The sequence below is a fragment of the Periplaneta americana genome, chromosome 1 (genome assembly GCF_040183065.1).
Source record: "Periplaneta americana isolate PAMFEO1 chromosome 1, P.americana_PAMFEO1_priV1, whole genome shotgun sequence".
NCBI classification, from domain to species: domain Eukaryota; kingdom Metazoa; phylum Arthropoda; class Insecta; order Blattodea; family Blattidae; genus Periplaneta; species Periplaneta americana.
In genome coordinates, this window is record NC_091117.1 from 22,973,776 (window position 1) to 22,995,000 (window position 21,225).

Consider the following 21,225-nt stretch of genomic DNA (forward strand, 5'->3'; position numbering starts at 1 on the left):
GGATATGTTTTTGAGTAATTTTTGTTTCTTCATTCTAAATAGATTTTCTAATCAATATTTATTATCATACTAACAACTCTACGTACGGTTTCAATAATTGAATATATTTTTCAATAATTCGATAATATGTTTTTGGGGCATTTCTGCTTTTCCATTCTAAGCAGATTTCCTAATCAATATTTATCATCTTACTATCAACTCTACGTACTGTTGCAATAATTGAATATATTTTTCAATAATTGGATAATATGTTTTTGGGCCATTTCTGCTTTTCCATTCTAAGTAGATTTCCTAATCAATATTTATCTTACTATCAACTCTACGTACGGTTTGAATAATTGAATATATGAGGCGTCTAGAATCAAAACCCGCCAAGTCCAACGAAGAAAAAAAAATAAGATAAAGTTATTTTTCTGCATATCTTCGCATGGCCAATCCGATGCTGGCATTATTTTTCTGCAATATCCGCTGGATTCCTCTGAAAATGCTGGACAAAAGTTAGGGTTAGTTTCAATATCCGCTAGATCCAACTGAATTTCGGCCATTGTTAGTTTCAAAAACCTCCAAGTCCCTTTCTGCCAATCAGGTTGTGGGACTGCTTTACCCAGCATTCCTCAGCTGTGCGATGTTGATTTATTATTTGTGTGATTAAGCTCTTGTTAAACCTTATTAAGTTTAATTTCTACTCTAATAATATTCAGTGAAATGGTGGATAGAATGAGCAGTGAGTTAAAAAAAAATGTTCACAAAGAAAAGCTCCTGTAAAAACACTAAATAGGGAGAAATGGAAAAGAGAAATGAAAAGGAAAGAAAGGTAGGGGAGAGTCGGGTAGTATCGGACAGTGCGTTTATTTCATCTACCACCATATGGTAGTACCTGAATGACATGGTTCGTTTCTCTATGCGACATCACAGAAACGTAACCATGTCAATCAGTACTATTATCGTGTGGTATATGAAAGAAACTCACTGTCCGATATTACCCGATGTCCGATACTACCCAACTCTCCCCTATGTGTGGTTGAAATTATATTTTCATCACATAGAAAACGTAATATGATGAAAATAAATATTATGTACAGTATTAAATTATTATAACATACTGTAGACCTATTCTTACCAATTAATAATGAATTACATAATTTTGTCGGTACTCCTCTTGTGCCCTCCTGCTATACCAGCTTGTAATCATGCTGTTGGCAGTAAATGGAAATTCAACAGTTTAAGTTTGTTGGACATAAAGAAGTTCCATTCCGTTTTCTACTCTTCATCAGATGATCAACAATAAGTCAATTTTATTTCTGCACAAAATAAAAATACAACAATGATTGGAATGTGCTCTAAATGACTACTCACTGAAGCACCTCTAACTATTAAAAAAATGTAAATTACATTTCCTGTGGCTGGGCATTCATTTCTTCCTCCCGATCTCATATTTGGAGTAATCGAAAAAGAAATAAGGAAGTGATTGTAGATCCCCAAGAATATAAAGATATTATTGGCAAATATGGAACAGTCTTTAATCTTGAAAATGAAGATGTAGGCCTACCTCTTCAAGACTGGAAGAAAGAGGCAGACATGATTTTCAGATCCCCTGCTATTTTAAGTTCAATCCCTGTAAAAGATTTATTTTAAGACGATCTGCATTGAAAGAACAGATAACAGTGCAAGATGAGTTTAACTATAGAACTGACACCGTTGTTACAAAGGTAGTAACAAGAAAAAACAATAGAATTGAACGTGAAGAATAAGAAGACGAAGAAGAAACTGTTAATCTGGAGGAAGAGGAACGTGACAATATTGTGTAAAATTTTTATGAACTTAAAAAGTGCAACATATATTCAAATTTATACTGCTGTTATGTATAAAGCATGTGCATAATCATACTTCATGTCTGGGTTTCATTGCCTACATAATTTGTAAGGTTTAAGTTAAAATGTTTTCCTTTTTGACTCATTTTTATGCTTAGAACTAATTCTCTTACTTTCAAAAGCCTCCAAATACACTTTTCAGTTTCAAAATCAGTCAGGTGCTAATTTAACCTCACGAATTTGTTAGTTTCAATGAAGGGGCAATCCTGTAATTTGTTTGAACGTATATAATGATAATAAGATACTTGATAAAAGCATTGTTTATATCCCAAGAATGTTTATTTATATGGAAACAGTTTTTTCCATTTTCCCACGAATTTTGTTTTATGGACTTGGAGGGTTTTGATTCTAGACGCCTCATATTTTTCAATAATTGGATAATATGTTTTTGGGCCATTTCTGCTTTTCCATTCTAAGTAGATTTCCTAATCAATATTTATCATCTGACTATCAACTCTACGTACGGTTTCAATAATTGAATATGTTTTTGGACCATATTATCTGCTTCTCCATTCTATGTATATTTCCCAATCAATATTTATCATCTTACTATCAACTCTACGTTCGGTTTAAATAATTGGATATGTTTTTGGGCCATTTCTCCTTCTCCATTCTAAGCAGATTTCCTTCCTAATCAATATTTATAATTTTATCATCAACTCAACGTAGATAATTCCATTAGCAATCAATTTCTCACTAATTTCTTTATAATCATAGGCCTATGTTCTAATCTTGAGGTTCATTTAAGTTTCGTATAGTTTGGTACAGATGGACAAATATCTGTACAAGTTGAAATGGTTAGAGGATTTTTCTCAAGTCTGCAGCTATACGGAGAATATAGGAACATTCCTTTATAATCGTTTCATAATAAAAACTGATCTATTATGTATAATGGAAATGCAGCAACTGTAAATGCGGAAGTGAAAGGTGAAGAATCACGATTGTCCATTACGTAATATAGAGATACTCAACCGATTGCGAAAGAACTATTATTTTAATACAAACTTTATTTTTAGCAATCTGTGTTTTGATTCTCATCATTTATACATTTTACTGTCATCAATATTGCTTAACGTGTAGACCTACGATACATCAGAATAACGACGACTACTGCTGTGGTGGTGTAGAATTCTGACAGAGTAGATAGGAACACACTGCGAGAAATATTCATTATTGATCTCTCTTCGACAAATATTAAATACACCTTCCACTTGTTAGCGAGTGCACAACAGAAAAACCCAACATTATATCCCTTTCGGAATACACAAAATATGTTCTTTTTATCTTGAGAAAGAAAAGATACTGAGGTTGACTTATAAAGTACAAAACAGAGTGCTTTGTACAGACCAATACACGTATACAAGATGATTAAAAAATACGGAACGATGCTTGTAGCTATCCTATTTTTAATTTTACGAAGAAAAGTAAGCTATGTATATAATATACCAAAGTTATAGAGTTGAAAAAAGAATATTTTCAACATGTTTTTCATTTATAAAGAATGTGCCAAGACATCATTTTTTAAATGGTACAACATACTCATTTTTCCAGTTTTGGATTCTTCAGGCCTCAAAACATACAAAATACAAAAACATTTTTATAATTTAATAAAACATTGACAGAACCTGGATATGCACTATTAAAATTTAACTACAATATTAATTCAAGGCACCAGAGTTGCAGAAAGGGAAACAATTTGACAATGTTCTATGTGTGTAAGTGTTGATCAATTCATATAAGATGTTCAAAAGACCCCCAAACAATGCATAAGTCAATCTTGGAATTGTTTAATGTTTTCAGCAACATTGTTCAGTTCATCTGTTGTATCTCATCCCTAATTCTTCGTTTAAACTCTTCCGGATTTCGTAGTTGGTCTTTCTCTTCAAATAGCCCCACAAGAAAAAATCTAATGGGCTGATGTAAGAGGATCTTGGGGACAATTCAAGATTCCATTGTTACTGAATAATTTCTGATTGACCTTTATCTATGATTATTTAATGCATGTCCTACTTTTTCTCCACAGTGATAAATTGAAATATTGAACCATTTCTCTTGTTACTGTTGCTCCAAGATATTTGAATTTTTCCACTTCTTCAAAGGATAAATTTCCAAATTTTGTATTTCCATTTCGTACTACGTATATTCTGGTCACGAGACATAATCATATACTTTAATAATAATAATAATAATAATAATAATAATAATAATAATAATAATAATAATAATAATAATAATAATAATAATAATAATAATAATAATAATAATAATAATAATAATAATAATACTTTAAAACTGAGAGAAATCTACGGAGACTGTTTCGCCTATCTAAGCATAAAATATAACATTCCTTTACATAACTGGAAAATATATGGTTTATTGTTTGGAGCCACAGGAGATGTTACAAAATTCGTACATAAAATCTTAATAGAATTCGGTTTCACGACAAATTCCTTACGAGAAATAATTATTTATGTTATAAAAGATTCTTTGAGGATTTTTCACCACCATTTATACTGTTCAAGTTAATTAATATTTTAGACTATTCCTGATAACTCATTATTTGATATTTTTCCATATTGTTTATATCTCTTTTTTCAGAAATTGAAAGTTTTATATTACTTACTTACAAATGGCTTTTAAGGAAACCGCAGGTTCATTGCCGTCCTCACATAAGCCCACCATCGATCCCTATCTTATGAAAAAGATAAATCCAGTCTCTATCATCATATCCTACCTCCATCAAATCCATTTTAATATCATCCTCCCACCTGCGTCTCGGCTTCCCCAAAGGTCTTTTCCCCTCCGGTCTTCCAACTAACGCTCTATATGCATTTCTGGATTCGCCCATACGTGCTACATGCCCTGCCCATCTCAAACGTCTGGATTTAATGTTCCTAATTATGTCTATGAAAGCTTTATATACCTAATTTATTATCATAATTTTTTAATTCATTATTTAAAGCATATACTTTTTGCACAATTCTTTTGTATTCTGGACCCTCGTAGTCAACTGCAGTTCAGAAGCAGACAAAAATTATAACATTTTATTAGTAGCAAGTGGGCAAGTAAAGAATTACTGTTTTTGAGTCACACACAATTAACAATTTTATTAACTGGTATACTGTACACGGTGTCCCGCTTAAAACACCAATATAATAAATGGCTATAGCTTAAAATATACACGCCAAAGATAAATAAATGTACCTAGGTTTGGTAGTGCATATCTTGCAATTTCTTTGCAAAAATTGTTGTCATGGAGATTGAGGACTGAATAAATAATGAACTGTAAAATGAAAATTCATAGCTCTAATGAAAAACATATTTAATTGAAACAAAATTTACTGATAAATTAAGAGTTGCAATTTTAATTTTCGGCACTGCAGGTGTCAAGTCCGTTGTCAATCTTTATTCAGATACTAGCCGTACCGTGCGCTCCGCTGCACCCGTTAGAAATAAATATAAAGTAATTACATAATTAAAATAGGACATTTGATCCAGGGAACATTCGTGTTTGATAGAAGGATAAATAGTTTAATATGTTACTTAATTTAAATTGTATTTAAAATATTAAAATGCGATCATTTTGATCCAGAGACCACTCATTTGGTGCAATGACAATTTCTTTAACATGTTTCTTAATTCTTATTACCAATTATTTTTGGAAAAGCGAAAATTAACAGAAACATTTTGGCTACAGATTTATTATTATGTTTATATTATATTATGAAAAAGTGTGTTGATAACGGATGTACTCGAATTAGAAAGTTTTTAATTTGTTGTGGGAGCTCTTGAATCTCAGGAGGAACAACTTTTACAACAGCGCAACATAATCTGCTTGGCTCATTACCCAATTTTTTTTGCATTGCATTTATTGCATATGTATTTTATAAATTTGAATTATAAAATAATGGATTGCTAAGCTAACGTACTATTACTGCATACTAAATCAATACACTCTCGTTGTTCGTTAATTCTCTGAGATAAAAATGAATATGTTCATAAACATTATTATAAGAAATACAGGAAATGAATATACAGAATAATCTATCATCAGAAGCTATTTTAATCTTATCTGTCCTCAATTCACTTACAAGTTACTGTAATAACATGTAATATGTCCATCCAGAGAAACTACACTTTCCAATGATGAAATAATAATTAATTATACAAATCGGTTAATTTAGCTTCATACAAACACAGAAACATTGTCTGTAGGCTATGTTCCATAGCTTTCGATTGTTGTGTCCAAGGCCCCTTATAGACGAAGTCATTTGTTTTTTATTTCAATACACCGCCTTAGATGACAGTTATTTTATTTTTAAAACTAATTTATCTCATTAAATATCAGTCCTATCAAAATTTTTCAGAGGATAAAACTTATCAGAAATCATTTTTAAAGAAACTTTTGTTATGTAACATATTTCACAAAAATCAATAATAAGCGAGATATTTCGATTTATTTAATTCAGGCTCCCTTATAACCCCCCCTTTTAAATACTGTATTTTGAATGCCATATAGCCTATAATCTAAGTTACAACGAACTAAATTTATATTCCAATTTTCATCGAAATCCATTCAGCCATTATCGCGTGAAAAGGTAACAAACATACAGACAGACAGACAAAAATTTCAAAAAAGCGATTTTCGGTTTCAGGGTGGTTAATTATATATGTTAGGACCAATTATTTTTGGAAAATCGAAAATTACCAGAAAAATTTCGGCTACAGATTTATTATTAGTATAGATTTCTCAGCATATCAATAATGACATCATTTTGATTCGCAATGCGAATTCTGCGCTTCAAGTCATAGAGATCAACCACTAGTATTATATACACTTGGTTCTTTATGAATCCCCATAATAAAAAGTATAAGGGTGTTAGATCTGGTGACCTTGGCAGCCAAGCTAAGTTCTCGGATCCTCTACTACCAATCCATTGTCTCGGAAAGTTGTCTTTAAGAAAACTCCTCAAGCTTCCACATAGCTCTAGCTTCACACAATTAATAGCTTGTTATAATTTATCCATTTCTCAAATTTCCATGACAACCATTTTTACATAAATTACAAGATCTGCACTACCAAACCTATGTACATTTATTTCTCTTTGGCGTAGATATTTTAAGTTGTTGCCATTTTTTATTGGATGTTTTAAGCGGGACACGATGTATATAAGCATATCAGAATATCCCCTAGCCTAAATACTGATAGTTATTTTTATTCATCTGTATACAAATAATGTCATGCTTGTATTAACTTTCTATAGCTACGCATATATTGTGCACGCGTCTGTTTCACATCCATATTACAGCACAACTGGATAACATTGTTTTATAAATTTATTGCTTCTCCCCTTATGGATTATAATGAACTCTTCCAAGTGGGTTATGTTTATATGCGGACCCCTTACGTATAGAATGGATTAGTTCATATTTGTCGTATTTATCGTCTATGACGTAAACATCTGCATGACAATGTCAGAATAATTTCCGTTGCACAAAATACTTTCATTTGTATTTCTATTAGTGTAGGTAGAACACAGATGTTAAAATATTAGCACATTATAATATCTAAACGAATTAATTTTACTTTCGAAGTTAAATATTTCAATGAACAGTTAAAGAAAAGTATCTCTACCCCTTACGGAAGAAAGTAACAGGACTTGATTTTTTACAAAAACTTTACTCTTTTGTACAAGTTAGCGATGTCCTTTCCTTGTCACAAAAGATTTAAATGCTATGGAAGACCATCCGGGGTTGATTTTGTAAAATATTAAGCCCTTTTTGTCACGCTACACTTTCATTCCATATTTTGTTTGCCAGGAATGTCTCGAGCTTCAGAAGATGGTATTTAACAGATATATATGTAGAGTTTAAATCAAGACCCGGTGCATCTAAGATATCTATTTGTAAAGCAGTCAACTCTGTGGTATGACAAACAGTTTGTCGTTAGTTTTGCCTTGTTCAGAGCTCTTTTAACTGCAGTAAATCTAAACTGTGACGTCTCACGCGGTGCTTTAATTCCTAAGAAAATCCTCTCTTAATAACTCGACAGGAATTCAACTCTCTAAACTTCGGATGCACGACCAGTACACTACCAATGGTAACAAGTTGTTCACTATAAAAATTCGCCTGAAATACAACTTCTACCAAAAGTTGAAAGATATTCCTTCAAAAAGAGATGTTTCACTCCTCACTTTATAGAAAATGAAGTTTTCACAGCAAACCCAATCTTTCTATCTTTCAAACTGTGAATTATATAATTAGTTTTCTGTTATGAAAACTTATCTTCAGATTACAGTTCACTGACATCGAGAGCTATGTTACTACTTTTCATACGGTATATATATAGCCCAAGTTCACACAACTTAACAATTTTGGTACCAAATTCGTAGCTCTGGAATGAGCTGCTAGTGTTATTGTCGGACCATCGGATCTGTGCCCCCGCAAGATATGCGAACTGAACCCTATTTCCTTCTCAGCCTCGGTAATTCATTTCTCTCCCTCCATTCCTATCTCTCTCCCTTTCTCTCCCGCACTATTCACAATTTTGAGCCTTCTTGCAGGACAGTTTACAATATTTGCACTTGCAGTCCAGTGTTCCCAACTCAATATGAATACTGTAGCACGGAGTGGCGAAAGAAATATTATTAAGCAAGTACGTAATAGCATTTTGAGATTAAGAGAAACAAACAGGTCAATATCTCTTTCCTATAAATAAGGCAACGAAAAGAGCAGCTGCGATCACAGGTGAGGCTTATTTTATTTCAATTGATTACGTATTAAAATTACTTACTTAACTAATACTGATAATACAATATGTTATGTAATTATATAGGTCCCGCGCCGTGGCGTCGCGGTCTAAGGCATCCCGCCTAGGATTCGCGTTACGGAATGTGCGCTGGTTCGAGTCCTCATGGGGGAAGAAATTTTCTCATGAAATTTCGGCCAGTATATGGGACCGGTGCCCACCCAGCATCGTGATGCACTTGGGGAGTTACGATAGGTAGCGAAATCCGGTTGCAAATACCAGCTATAACGGCTGGGGGGATCATCGTGCTGACCACACGATACTTCCATTCTGGTTGGATGATCGTCCACCTCTGCTTCAGCATGTGGGCGTGAGGCCAGGAGCCGGCTGGTCGGTCTAGGCCCTTCACGGGCTGTAGCGCCACGGATTATTATTATTATTATTATTATTATTATTATTATTATTATTATTATTATATAGACAGGTCAGAGCGCCTAATAAAGAAAATCAGGAGAGAGAGAGAGAGTCTGTGCAGGAGATGAAAATGTAGAATTACCAGGGAAGAACAGACCAAGGGAATCTTTAATTCTTGTTGATGATATGAACCGATGTATATTTTAAGAAGAAAGAGAGGCCTACAAGAATTTTATACCGTGCAGAAAGAAGTTCCGACATTGAAGAAATTACTGAAGGTTGCGAGAGAAGCAATAATTTCCAAGGTTGGAGAGAAACACTACGGAAAGTGATTCGAGACATGGGATTTAGGTTTAAAAATTGTTTAAATCCAAGATGTATTTTGATTGAAAGAAATGATATTGTAGCACGGAAGACCAGTTATTTATGACACTGTTTGATGGAAGTTTGGCAACATCCCTATTCGGCAAGGATCGTGGTCTGCTGTTTAACGTGGTGGGAGGAAAGCGGGTGGACTGGAGTGAGTACAGGCGTTAACTTTTTCAAGAATGACGACAGCGCTGAAGGGGCACAGATCCGACGGTCCGACTATATTTTTGTCATTGTTTCATTATGTATTTCACTTCTGGTAGTGTGGAAGAGAAGGCCTCAAGGCCTTAACTCTACCAGAATAAATAAATAAATAAATAAATAAATAAATAAATAATTAAATAAACTATTATTTGTGTACCATGTTGCAGAGGCCGAGTCAGCACCGAGAGGTGGCAGTGTACGGAGCGCCAGGCAAACTGCATGAGGATGGCGCGACAGGGACAGGAACGACGGCCAGGGACGAGAGCGTCACCACCTGCACGGCATGCAGGGTGACGATCCACCACCACCAGCAGCCAGGGCCGCGGCTGAGGGCCGCCTGTCCCTTCTGCGGGCAGCCCTACTCCCCCACGCCGACCACTGCCCATCAGCCAGAGCATCCCCCGGCGGTCGTGGGGGTGGGAGCGGGGAGGGTGCACGGCCAGCGGTCCTGCAGCGACCCCATCGTGCCCAGCTTCAGACTGCCCGCCATCGTGAGTATTTCCACAGAGCAAACAAATGAAAATTCCTGCTAGACATGAGACCACTTAGTGCGAGATTTGTGTATTTCACCGTGCCTGACATAGACAGATATCCACTGTTTCCGGGCATGTCATTTCTTGGTATTGTCATGTGTTTTATTTTACATTTTCTGTTGTATACACTTAATAAGTGAAACTCAGTGTTTGGTCAAGTTACGTACAGCTCGTCCAAGTCAAGTCTGCGAGTGGGCATATCGGAATGGAATGTAACATTTCCATTTTACTAGTTTGCAAATTCGACGAAATTGTCAATCTTTAAACTTTCTTTATAAAATTATTAACAATAAGTTGGACTGTGTTGGTTTATTTTATTATATAACATTATATGCACCTAAGCTTAAAACGAAATTTCGAAATTTGTTTTACATACCAAGGACAAATACTGAATCCCACAAAAATTCCCCAGCTTTCCAAATGTTACAGTTATACAATAAATTACATCCTCATCCGAATGTTGATATTTTCAATATGAATTTCTCTAGATACAGAATTATTTGTTATCATATTTTACAGAATATTGTTGTTAGTTAATTTGAAGCTACTTTCACACCTTATTTCAATTTCTCTTTTTTTCTTTCCCTTTTTTCTATTATGTTTCAGTTTTTCATAAGTCTATGTTTCCTTTTCCTTGTTTATGTTTTATCAATTAATTTGTTAGTCGTGAACATTGTAATTGGGCTTTGCCTGTTATGTTCATCAACAAATGAATAAATAAATAAATAAAATAAAATAAAGGCAAAACACAGTTGCCACTTGACGCTCAGATTTCAACGTGTGCACATCGTTTAAAATACACTACGGAGCGCACGCATTTGTTGTCCTTGTCTTCAGATAAAGGCAACAGCTACGCTGCCTCCCCCCTCATGCAACATTCTTTCCTACGCCCACGCTTGCCAATCAGAACGCCAAACCTCACTGTCAAGCAGAAGTAGAAGTACAGTCTATTTCAAAGCGTCTTAAATTGTTACAGATCTATGAACTGAAGTTCAGTAGGAAAACTTTGCTGTCATATGAGACTGTACTGGTCTCCTCGTTACCGCCTCTTTTCCCTACAGAACTGCCTCCAACTTCCCCTCTCGGCTCGCAGACTTAACTTGGTCGAGCTGTAAGCAGTGACTATACCTATGTCCAAGCTGTGGAAGGTGAATCTAAGTTAGTGTCGTGCAGTACAGGCGTTATGTTCCGTTTAAGTTTGTCGAGTGTGGTGTCCAGAATCCCAACACTCGCTCGGTGTCCAGAATCCCAACACTCGCTCGGTGTCCAGAATCCCAACACTCGCACGGTGTCCAGAATCCCAACACTCGCACGGTGTCCAGAATCCCAACACTCGCTCGGTGTCCAGAATCCCAACACTCGCACGGTGTCCAGAATCCCAACACTCGCTCGGTGTCCAGAATCCCAACACTCGCACGGTGTCCAGAATCCCAACACTCGCACGGTGTCCAGAATCCCAACACTCGCACGGTGTCCAGAATCCCAACACTCGCACGGTGTCCAGAATCCCAACACTCGCTCGGTGTCGAGAATCCCAACACTCGCTCGGTGTCCAGAATCCCAACACTCGCACGGTGTCCAGAATCCCAACACTCGCACGGTGTCCAGAATCCCAACACTCGCTCGGTGTCCAGAATCCCAACACTCGCACGGTGTCCAGAATCCCAACACTCGCTCGGTGTCCAGAATCCCAACACTCGCACGGTGTCCAGAATCCCAACACTCGCACGGTGTCCAGAATCCCAACACTCGCTCGGTGTCCAGAATCCCAACACTCGCACGGTGTCCAGAATCCCAACACTCGCACGGTGTCCAGAATCCCAACACTCGCACGGTGTCCAGAATCCCAACACTCGCACGGTGTCCAGAATCCCAACACTCGCACGGTGTCCAGAATCCCAACACTCGCACGGTGTCCAGAATCCCAACACTCGCACGGTGTCCAGAATCCCAACACTCGCACGGTGTCCAGAATCCCAACACTTGCACGGTGTCCAGAATCCCAACACTCGCACGGTGTCCAGAATCCCAACACTCGCACGATGTCCAGAATCCCAACACTCGCACGGTGTCCAGAATCCCAACACTCGCACGGTGTCCAGAATCCCAACACTCGCACGGTGTCCAGAATCCCAACACTTGCTCGGTGTCCAGAATCCCAACACTCGCACGGTGTCCAGAATCCCAACACTCGCACGTGTCCAGAATCCCAACACTCGCACGGTGTCCAGAATCCCAACACTCGCTCGGTGTCCAGAATTCCAACACTCGCTCGGTGTCCAGAATCCCAACACTCGCACGGTGTCCAGAATCCCAACACTCGCACGGTGTCCAGAATCCCAACACTCGCTCGGTGTCCAGAATCCCAACACTCGCACGGTGTCCAGAATCCCAACACTCGCTCGATGTCCAGAATCCTAACACTTGCGCGGTGTCTAGAATTCAAACACTCGCACGGTGTCCAGAATCCCAACACTCACGTAGTGTCTAGAATCCCAACACACTATTTCTTCTCGTAATACAGATGTAAGAGGTTAAAGAACTCAGGTTTGTCTCTCTAGGTGAACTAGCTTCCACCTTCCACTTCTGAATATGACGTTGCAATGAGCTGGTATTGTTCAATGGATTGAAATGTGTTTTTTAAATTAAATTTAAACGAAATCCGTCCACTGTATTGAAATAAGCCGAAGGGATAAATGATCATTTATTAGATTTTCTATCGATATGGACAAAAATCACGAGCGTGCTCGCAATATTTACCGAATAAAGGCTGGTTCACAGTAAACCGGGAATGGAAACGACAACGAGAACGAGACACTCACGGACAGGAGAACGCGAATTCGATTATGCGCACTCTTCAGAATATACAGAGGTGAGCCTGCCTGGAGAGAAAAAAAAATAGGTTGCAGCCGCCAAATTACTCTTCAAGTAACGAACACTCATATAAACTGAGGGAAAAAAGGCAGAGGACGGACACTGGAAAGTTTTCTTTTTTCAATCGTACTATCAGGGAATGGAATACTTTACCTGCAGACTTACTAAAGGCTTTACAAACAACCAAAAATGTATTTAAAAATAGGCTTAAGGACTTTACTAATAGACGGTAATTATACACAGTATTTAAAGGGTGTAAATGATATGTTGTTATTGAAGTGTTGTACCAGTGAAGAATTATATTGTGTCAGTGAAGTTTGTTGTGTCAGTGAAGTGTGTTGTGTAAGTGAAATGTGTTCCTGTCAGTGAAGCTTTATAGTTTATAGTGGCAGTGCAAAGTATTTGAACAGTGAAATGTTTTTGAAGTGTCAGTGAAATCAGGATAGAATCAGTGAAATGTGTCGAATTTCCTGTGCAGTGAGTGAGTTGACAGCGAAATGAGTGTAATGTTGAAAGGTTCTTGTGCAGATATGAACATATCATACTCGTGGGTTTTAGTTCGAACTTAGATTTAAGATACAAATTAGATTTATTTTAAATGTTATTTTAAGTGATCGTTTCATTTAATTTAGGATATTCCCTATTGTTGTTGTTATTATTATTATTATTATTATTATCATTATTATTATTATTATCATTATTATTATTATTATCATTATTATTATTATAAATTATTGTTAGTATTAATTATTAGTATTATTATTAATTGTATTTTTAATTAATAAGTTTATTATTGTCATTATTGAGTGTAATTAGTTACCACTGCCACCGGGTATATACCCATTGTAGTGTGAATAAATACAATGTTAAATAAATGTATATTCATATGTAAGTATTCACAATAGTTAATTGTGAATGCTCACATTTAAATAAATTTATTTTAACAATATATCCGTTCTCATTCTCGTTTCCGTTTCCGGTTTATTGTGAACCAATCTTAACACTCAACACAGAACATAAACGTAGGGATCCAATGAATCAACTGTAACTTCTTTTTTCTCTCGAATTTCGAAATGTAGCTCGGAAAATTTTTATTTCTTTTTTTTATTGAAATATTTTTAAAATATTTGACATTTATTTTCGTCTTGCTGTGAAAAGTTTATTGTAAGAATTTTAAGATCTGAATTTCCTATCCCTTCCACATTTCCACGAACGTAACAAGGTCTATCTATCACTGGCATTACGCTGAGATTACGCGATTATTTCGACATCCTCTACTTATTACGGGTAACATTCATGAGTTCATGTTAAAATTTCTACGGTGCGAGATGAAAAAGAAATGTGGTATTTTGAGTTATGATTAGAGCTCGGATTTTTAGTCTCGTTTAGCATAGACTGAAACATACGTTCTTTAATGCACCTAGTTTTAGGAGTATCATCGCTCGAGAGTATCTCCTTTTGCATACATTTAGGGATTTTTGTATAAAATTGTTGCAACCTATCCTATTCGAACCTAAAAATCCGAGATTTAGTTATGATATCTATGCAGTTACAAAAAATTTACTATAAAGGACATATGTGTATTCTCTTTCATCATAATGTATAGTTTTGGATTTGGATTTTAAGTTTTGTTTCAAAGTTTGCTTTTGCTCTATTCAAAACTTGCAGTTTGTGGCTTATGCCTTTTTTTACCGCAGACCATAGAATTACTTTCCGATTCTCCATTACCTCACAACATTCATCGATCGAATTTTCCTACATCCTGTAGGCCTACTTTAAAGTCACTATAAAAGGCATTATCAAATGCATCAGCATTCCATTTGTCCGTTCGTGCAGCAGTCAAAATTGCATTTTCTTCAATGTGTTATTTTATCTGTCACAAAACACTGAGACTTCGAACTTCAAAGCGTTGTATTCATAAAGAAGCGAATAGAATGATAGATTAATAGAACTGGTGCTATGAAACAATGAAAGCAATGCAAGAATATCGAACGATTATTATCTCCAAAGTGCATTTAATCATTTAAAAAACTATATTTTAAGCATACAATGTAGTTGCAGTCAGTGATGAAATCAAGTAGTGACCCTGGGGAATTTAACATAAACAAAATCAATCCCTCCAGCAGGAGGTGATAATGGAATTTGATTAAATATTCTTCTTTCTAGTACATGTGAAATGCATTATACCTATGATCAATATTAATGCCATTTACGTAGGTAATAAATTAACTGAAGATATAAAGAAATACAAAACAAAGCTAAATATAAAAGAGAGTGTAATATTTTAATCTAGATAATAAGAGCATACGCTTTTAATAGATTAAATTCAGAATGGAAATAAGTGTCTGTGAAAAGGTTACTCGTTTTAATTTATTACTGTTTCTGCAATCAATTTCATTTACTATACAGGGTCATTCAGAATGAATAGTAAGTATTCTAGGAGCTATATTATGGACTATTCTGAGTAAAAAGTTCATAAATTATAAACATGCATCCAATTTGAAATGGGTCTGGAGATACGGCTGTTCTAAATGTTATGGACAACAAACCTTACAAGTAGTAAGAAGAAAAGACAAATTACTTAAAGTTCACATTTATTGCTTATTTATATCGTATCATTATACAGGGCTTTCATTTCAAAATTTCCAAGTCTAAATAACTAATTATTTAAATTGAATTCAATTTAAACAAAAAAAACACGTCAATTTAGATATTGAAGGGGAAATCTGAAATCAGGCTTGATTGCATTTTAGATTTCACCCCCACTCCCAGCTACCCCCACTTTTAAATTTCAAATGACACCCCTATATTTGTATACTTATATATGAAAGAGTATTCAATTGTTTATACACCTTATTCATTTGTTTTCGTATCTTTCGTTTTCTATCGTCACCTGGCAACCTGGATTGTTGTTATTGTTGATTAGAGCTGAAGAGAATAAAGCTACAAAACCTTATTGAGCATTTCACGTAATAGTTATGTTTGTGTATTAAATTATTTTAAAATGATGTATATCTTCAAGAGAGAACATAAATCATCCTTATTGATTAAACTTAGGAAATTACACAAACTGAGCTGTGTTTTCATCCTACAATCAACTGATAACAACAGAAATAGGCCTACAGGTTGTCAGGTGACGATAGAAAACAAAAGATGCGAAAACAAATGAATGAAGTGTATAAACAATTGAATGCTCTTTCATATTTTAAGTATACAAATATAGGGGTGTCATTTGAAATTTCAAAGTGAGGGTGGCTGGGGAGTGGGGGATGAAATCTAAAATGCAATTAAGCCTAAGCCTGGTTTCAGGCTTCCCCCTCAATATCTAAATTGGTGTTTTTTATTTAAATTGAATTAAATTTAAATAATTAGTTATTTAGACTGGGAACTTCTGAATTGAAAGCCCTGTATTTCAACTGTTCAATGCACTTTTGTGCTCTGTTGACAACAGTAAGTATTTTTCTTCTGATGTGACTTGTTCTGTTATGAGGGCAACTTTATTCGTAATCAGAGCGACCAATCCGTCCCTCATGTTTACTTTGTTTTTGTACATTTAGCATTTCATTCACCTACTCCGCAATATTCAAGTACAGAGAAATATTAATATATTATGCAACGAGCTTATAATGGCAGTAATAATAATAATAATAATAATAATAATAATAATAATAATCATCATCATCACCACCACTACCATCATCATCATCGTCATCAGGCCCGTATTTACGATTGGGCTACATAGACAGTAAATTCATAGTGGTGGCAAAACTTTTAGGAAAGAAAAAAATCGAGCTTAAATTAAAATTTCGATATTTCTCTTCACTTTTGTTCACGTCGTACAAAATCTTGTGCAATATTTTTTTCAGGAGATTTAACTCTATTGTGTAGATGAAATTATTGAGGATCATCAATGTGGTTTTAGGCGTAATAGATCGACTTATTGATATATATATATATTTTTTTTGTATTCGACACATATTAGAGAAAAAAATGGAAGTGTAAGGGTAGGCTATAGTACATCATTATTCATAGATTTCAAAAAGGCGTATGACTCGGTTAAGAGAAAAGTTTTATATAATATTCTTATTGAATTTGGTATTTCCAAGAAGCTATTCGATTAATTAAAATGCGTCTCAGTGAAACATTCAGCAGAGTCCGTATAGGCTAGTTCCTGTCTGATGTTTTTCCAATTCACTGCGGGCTAGAACAAGGAGATGCACTATCACCTTTACTTTTTAACTTTGCTCTACAATGTGCCATTAGAAAAGTTCAGCAAAACAGATAGGGTTTCGAATTGAATGGGTTTTACATGAGCTGCTTTTTAATGTGAATGACGTGAATATGTTTGGAGAAAATACACAAACTATTGGGGAAAATACGGAAGTTTTACTTTGAAGCAAGTAATGAGATAGGTTTGGAAGTAAACTGCGGAAATACAAAGTATATGATTATGTCTCGTGACCAGAAAATAGTACGAAATGGGAATATAAAAATTATAAATTTATCCTTTGAAAAGGCGAAAAATTCAAATGTCTTGGAGCAACACTAATAAAATATAAATGACATTCAAGAAGAAATTAAACGCAGAATATTATTCGGTTGAGAAGCTTCTGTCATGTAGTCTACTGTCAAAAAAGCTGAAAGTTAGAATTTATAAGACAGTTATATTACCAGTTGTTCTGTATGGTTGTGACACTTGGAATCTGACTTTGAGAGAGGAACAGAGATTAAGAATGTTCGAGAATAAGGTGCTTAGGAAAATATTTGGGGTTAAGAGCAATGAAGTTACAGGAGAATGGAGATAATTACAGAACACAGAACTGCTCGCATTGTATTCTTCACCTGACATGATTTGGAACATTAAGTCCAGACGTTTGAGATGGGCAGGGCATGTAGCACGTATGGGTGAATCCAGAATTACATATAGAGTGTTAGTTGGAAGACCTGAAGGAAAAAGACCTTTGGGGAGGTCGAGGCGTAGATGGGAGGATAATATTAAAATGGATTTGAGGGAGATGGGATATGATGGTAGGGACTGGATTAATGTTGCTCAGAATAGGGACCGATGGTGGGCTTATGTGAGAGCGGCAATGAACCTCCATATGCAATGTAAGGAATTATATTATTTTCCTTTTCACGTTGCATATGCCTGCTTCTGATAGTAGCGTACGTTAAATAGTTTTTACTTAATTACTTACTTACTGGCTTTTAAGGAACCCGGAGGTTCATTGCCGCCCTCACATAAGCCCGCCATTGATCAATATCCTGAGCAAAATTAATCCAGTCTCTACCATCATATCCCACCTCCCTCAAATCCATTTCAATATTATCTTCCCATCTACATCTCGGCCTCCCCAAAGATCTTTTTCCCTCCGGCCTCCCAACTAACACCCTATATGCATTTCTGGATTCGCCCATACGTGCTATATGCCCTGCCCATCTCAAACGTCTGAATTTAATGTTCCTAATTATGTCAGGTGAAGAATACAATGCGTGCAACTCTGCGTTATGTAACTTTCTCCATTCTCCTGTAACTTCATCCCTCTTAGCCCCAAATATTTTCCTAAGAATCTTATTCACTCTCTCACTTTACTCTTCAATATTCTTCAAAGCTCTAACCCTAGCTACCTAGCTTCTCGTTTTCAACATTTGTCCTCATATCACGAAATAGATACTCGCTCACAACACCATATCACACTCTCCATTCCTAAACACAGAACATCCTTCTACTCTTCATCTTTCACGGTCTCTGCAGCTCATCTCTGGAACTCTCTACCACAACATGTCAGAGACTGTCGAACATTGTCTAGTTTCAAAAATAAATTAAAATTGCACTTTTTGAATTAGATTCCTTTCAGTTATAAGCCCTTTTTCTCTGCCATAGTTTTGTAAACATATAGGCTATATATATTTCTTCCTTCCTTTCCCTTTTTGTTCTCTTTATCAGCCCATGAATTTATTATCATAGCCTTTTTATTATGAATTTTATTTAATTTTCGTATTTCTTTTCTTTTTTATTATTATTTTAATACATTCCATTTTGATATATTCGTTTTTCCATATTAACCATTTGTACTAAATGAGTTGTTTTCATTATATTCCAATATATTTTACTTTTTTTTTCTATTATGGTATTTTTTCATGTTGTTCAGTGTCGATTTTATTATGCTATTATTATTATTTTTTTGTAATATGTTAGTATTCTGTTCTTTAACTTTTTGTTAAATTTTAACTCCTTGTATACTTTGTGACCTGGTAGAGTGTAAGAGAAGGCTCTATGGCCTTAACTCTGCCAGTATAAATAAAGAATTATTATTATTATTATTATTATTATTATTATTATTATTATTATTATTATTATTATTCTCAAACACCCTTAATCTCTGTTCCTCTCTCAAAGTGAGAGTCACAGCCATACAGAACAACCGGTAATAGTTTTTACATACCAAAATTTTTTTACAGTTTGACTGCTAAATGTTTAAGATTTGCGTAAGTTAGTTGGCGGTGGGAGCATTTTTTTTTTTCGAGCCCATGGGTACTACCTAAACACAGAGAAAATTATAACTACTTATGAAAAAAAGAAAACATTTCATTGTGATCAAATTAGTGATACGTATATTGTGGGTATCGTAACCACATAACGACTCCAAGCATTAGACTCTGTCAACACAGCCTAATCTCTTGTGTTGTTACATATCGGAAATCAATGCGTCACTTTGACAGTCGGTAGCTTTTAGACTCCATGGAAAAGACTGAACAGAAATATACGACAGCTAGCTATCTTGAGGGACAATCACCGCTCAAAGAGAAGGCTTAAACGACTCTGTAAGGAGAGTCTTTAATCATTTAAAATATGGGGCATTGATGGTATGAAATATGAAAAATGAAACTACAGACAGGAAGAGAACAGTATTTTTATTGCGAGCTTAATTTTTCATTTTAAACTTTATTTTCTACAATTTAAGGATAGAGGCTCGTTTAGTCACGTGAAAAACTCTTGTATGGATGTGTTCCTTCATCTCTGAACATTATTCATGACTAGGGGGCGGATGTTGATGACTTAAAAATCTACTTAAAATGATCAATAAAATGCCCTTAAAATAATGGAAAAATGACATAGAAATTAAAAGAAAATGACAGTTTAATTATTATTAACGATACTCGCACTACAGCTTCTTAAAAATTAGACACCTTGCAAATATCGGCGAGAGGAGGCAACTTCCTGGAATTTGACTAAGATAAAGGAAAAGGACATGCAACAAAATGAAAGTTTTAAGGAAAAACTATAAATTTTAATGAAACTTTATAATGTGTTTCAATCAGGGGTGGTCCATGTCAGTGCCTTTATTCTCCGTCTCCTCCTCCTTCCGCTTTTCACTTTTGTTACCAGACCTTTCAGATGGGGAGTGTAGATGACAAAAAAAAATTGTGGCGCAGCGTGCATTCTTGCAATCTTTGTGTTAAAAATACTGTCTACTATAGTACATCCCTTCCGAACCATAATGGGGACACAACGTCTTATTGTCCAGGAAACGGTTAAAGTTTCCACCCTTCCAAAATTAAATTCTAAATATATTATTTTAATGTACCGAAGTACATATGATATTTCCACGCAGATATTCTGCGTCATCATACGATGAAAGAATAATGGAACGGAGAAAAATTCTCTCCGGCACCGGGATTTGAACCCGGGTTTTCAGCTCTATGTGCTGATGCTTTATCCACTAAGCCACATGTATGATGACACAGAATATCCGCATGGAAATATCATATGTACTTCGGTACATTAAAATAATATTATATGATATGCGTAAATCACTTCGTGATTTAAGACGGCGCTTATTCCGTCGGATCCCGGGCAACTCTTCACTCATAACGAGTGCTCCTCAGCACATGTGTGGATTTCAGTCCTGCGTTCATAGACATCTATGACGTAGTGTAGAGGGCGGCCACTAGAGGGAACCCAAGAGTTGGAACTTAAAACTGAGACGATTCTGTCCGACACCGGGATGGGTATCCGGTGTGGCTCAGTGGATAAAGCATCAGCACGTAGAGCTGAAAACCCGGGTTCAAATACCGGTGCCGGAGAGAATTTTTCTCCGTTCCATTACTCTTTCATCGTATGATGACGCAGAATATCTGCATGGAAATATCATATGTACTTCGGTACATTAAAATAATATTATATGATATGCGTAAATCACTTTGTGAT

The 21,225-nt window shown here is 35.5% G+C and overlaps 1 protein-coding gene across 1 annotated transcript in view; it reads left to right on the forward strand.

Moving 5' to 3' along the window:
• The window catches only part of LOC138715477 (probable E3 ubiquitin-protein ligase HECTD2), a 180,266-nt gene that overhangs the window by 5,834 nt on the left and 153,207 nt on the right, over positions 1-21,225 (forward strand). Inside the window, exon 2 of the mRNA XM_069848462.1 lies at positions 9,774-10,097. Within this exon, the coding sequence (XP_069704563.1) occupies positions 9,774-10,097 (324 nt within the window). The remainder of the gene's footprint in view (positions 1-9,773; positions 10,098-21,225) is intronic.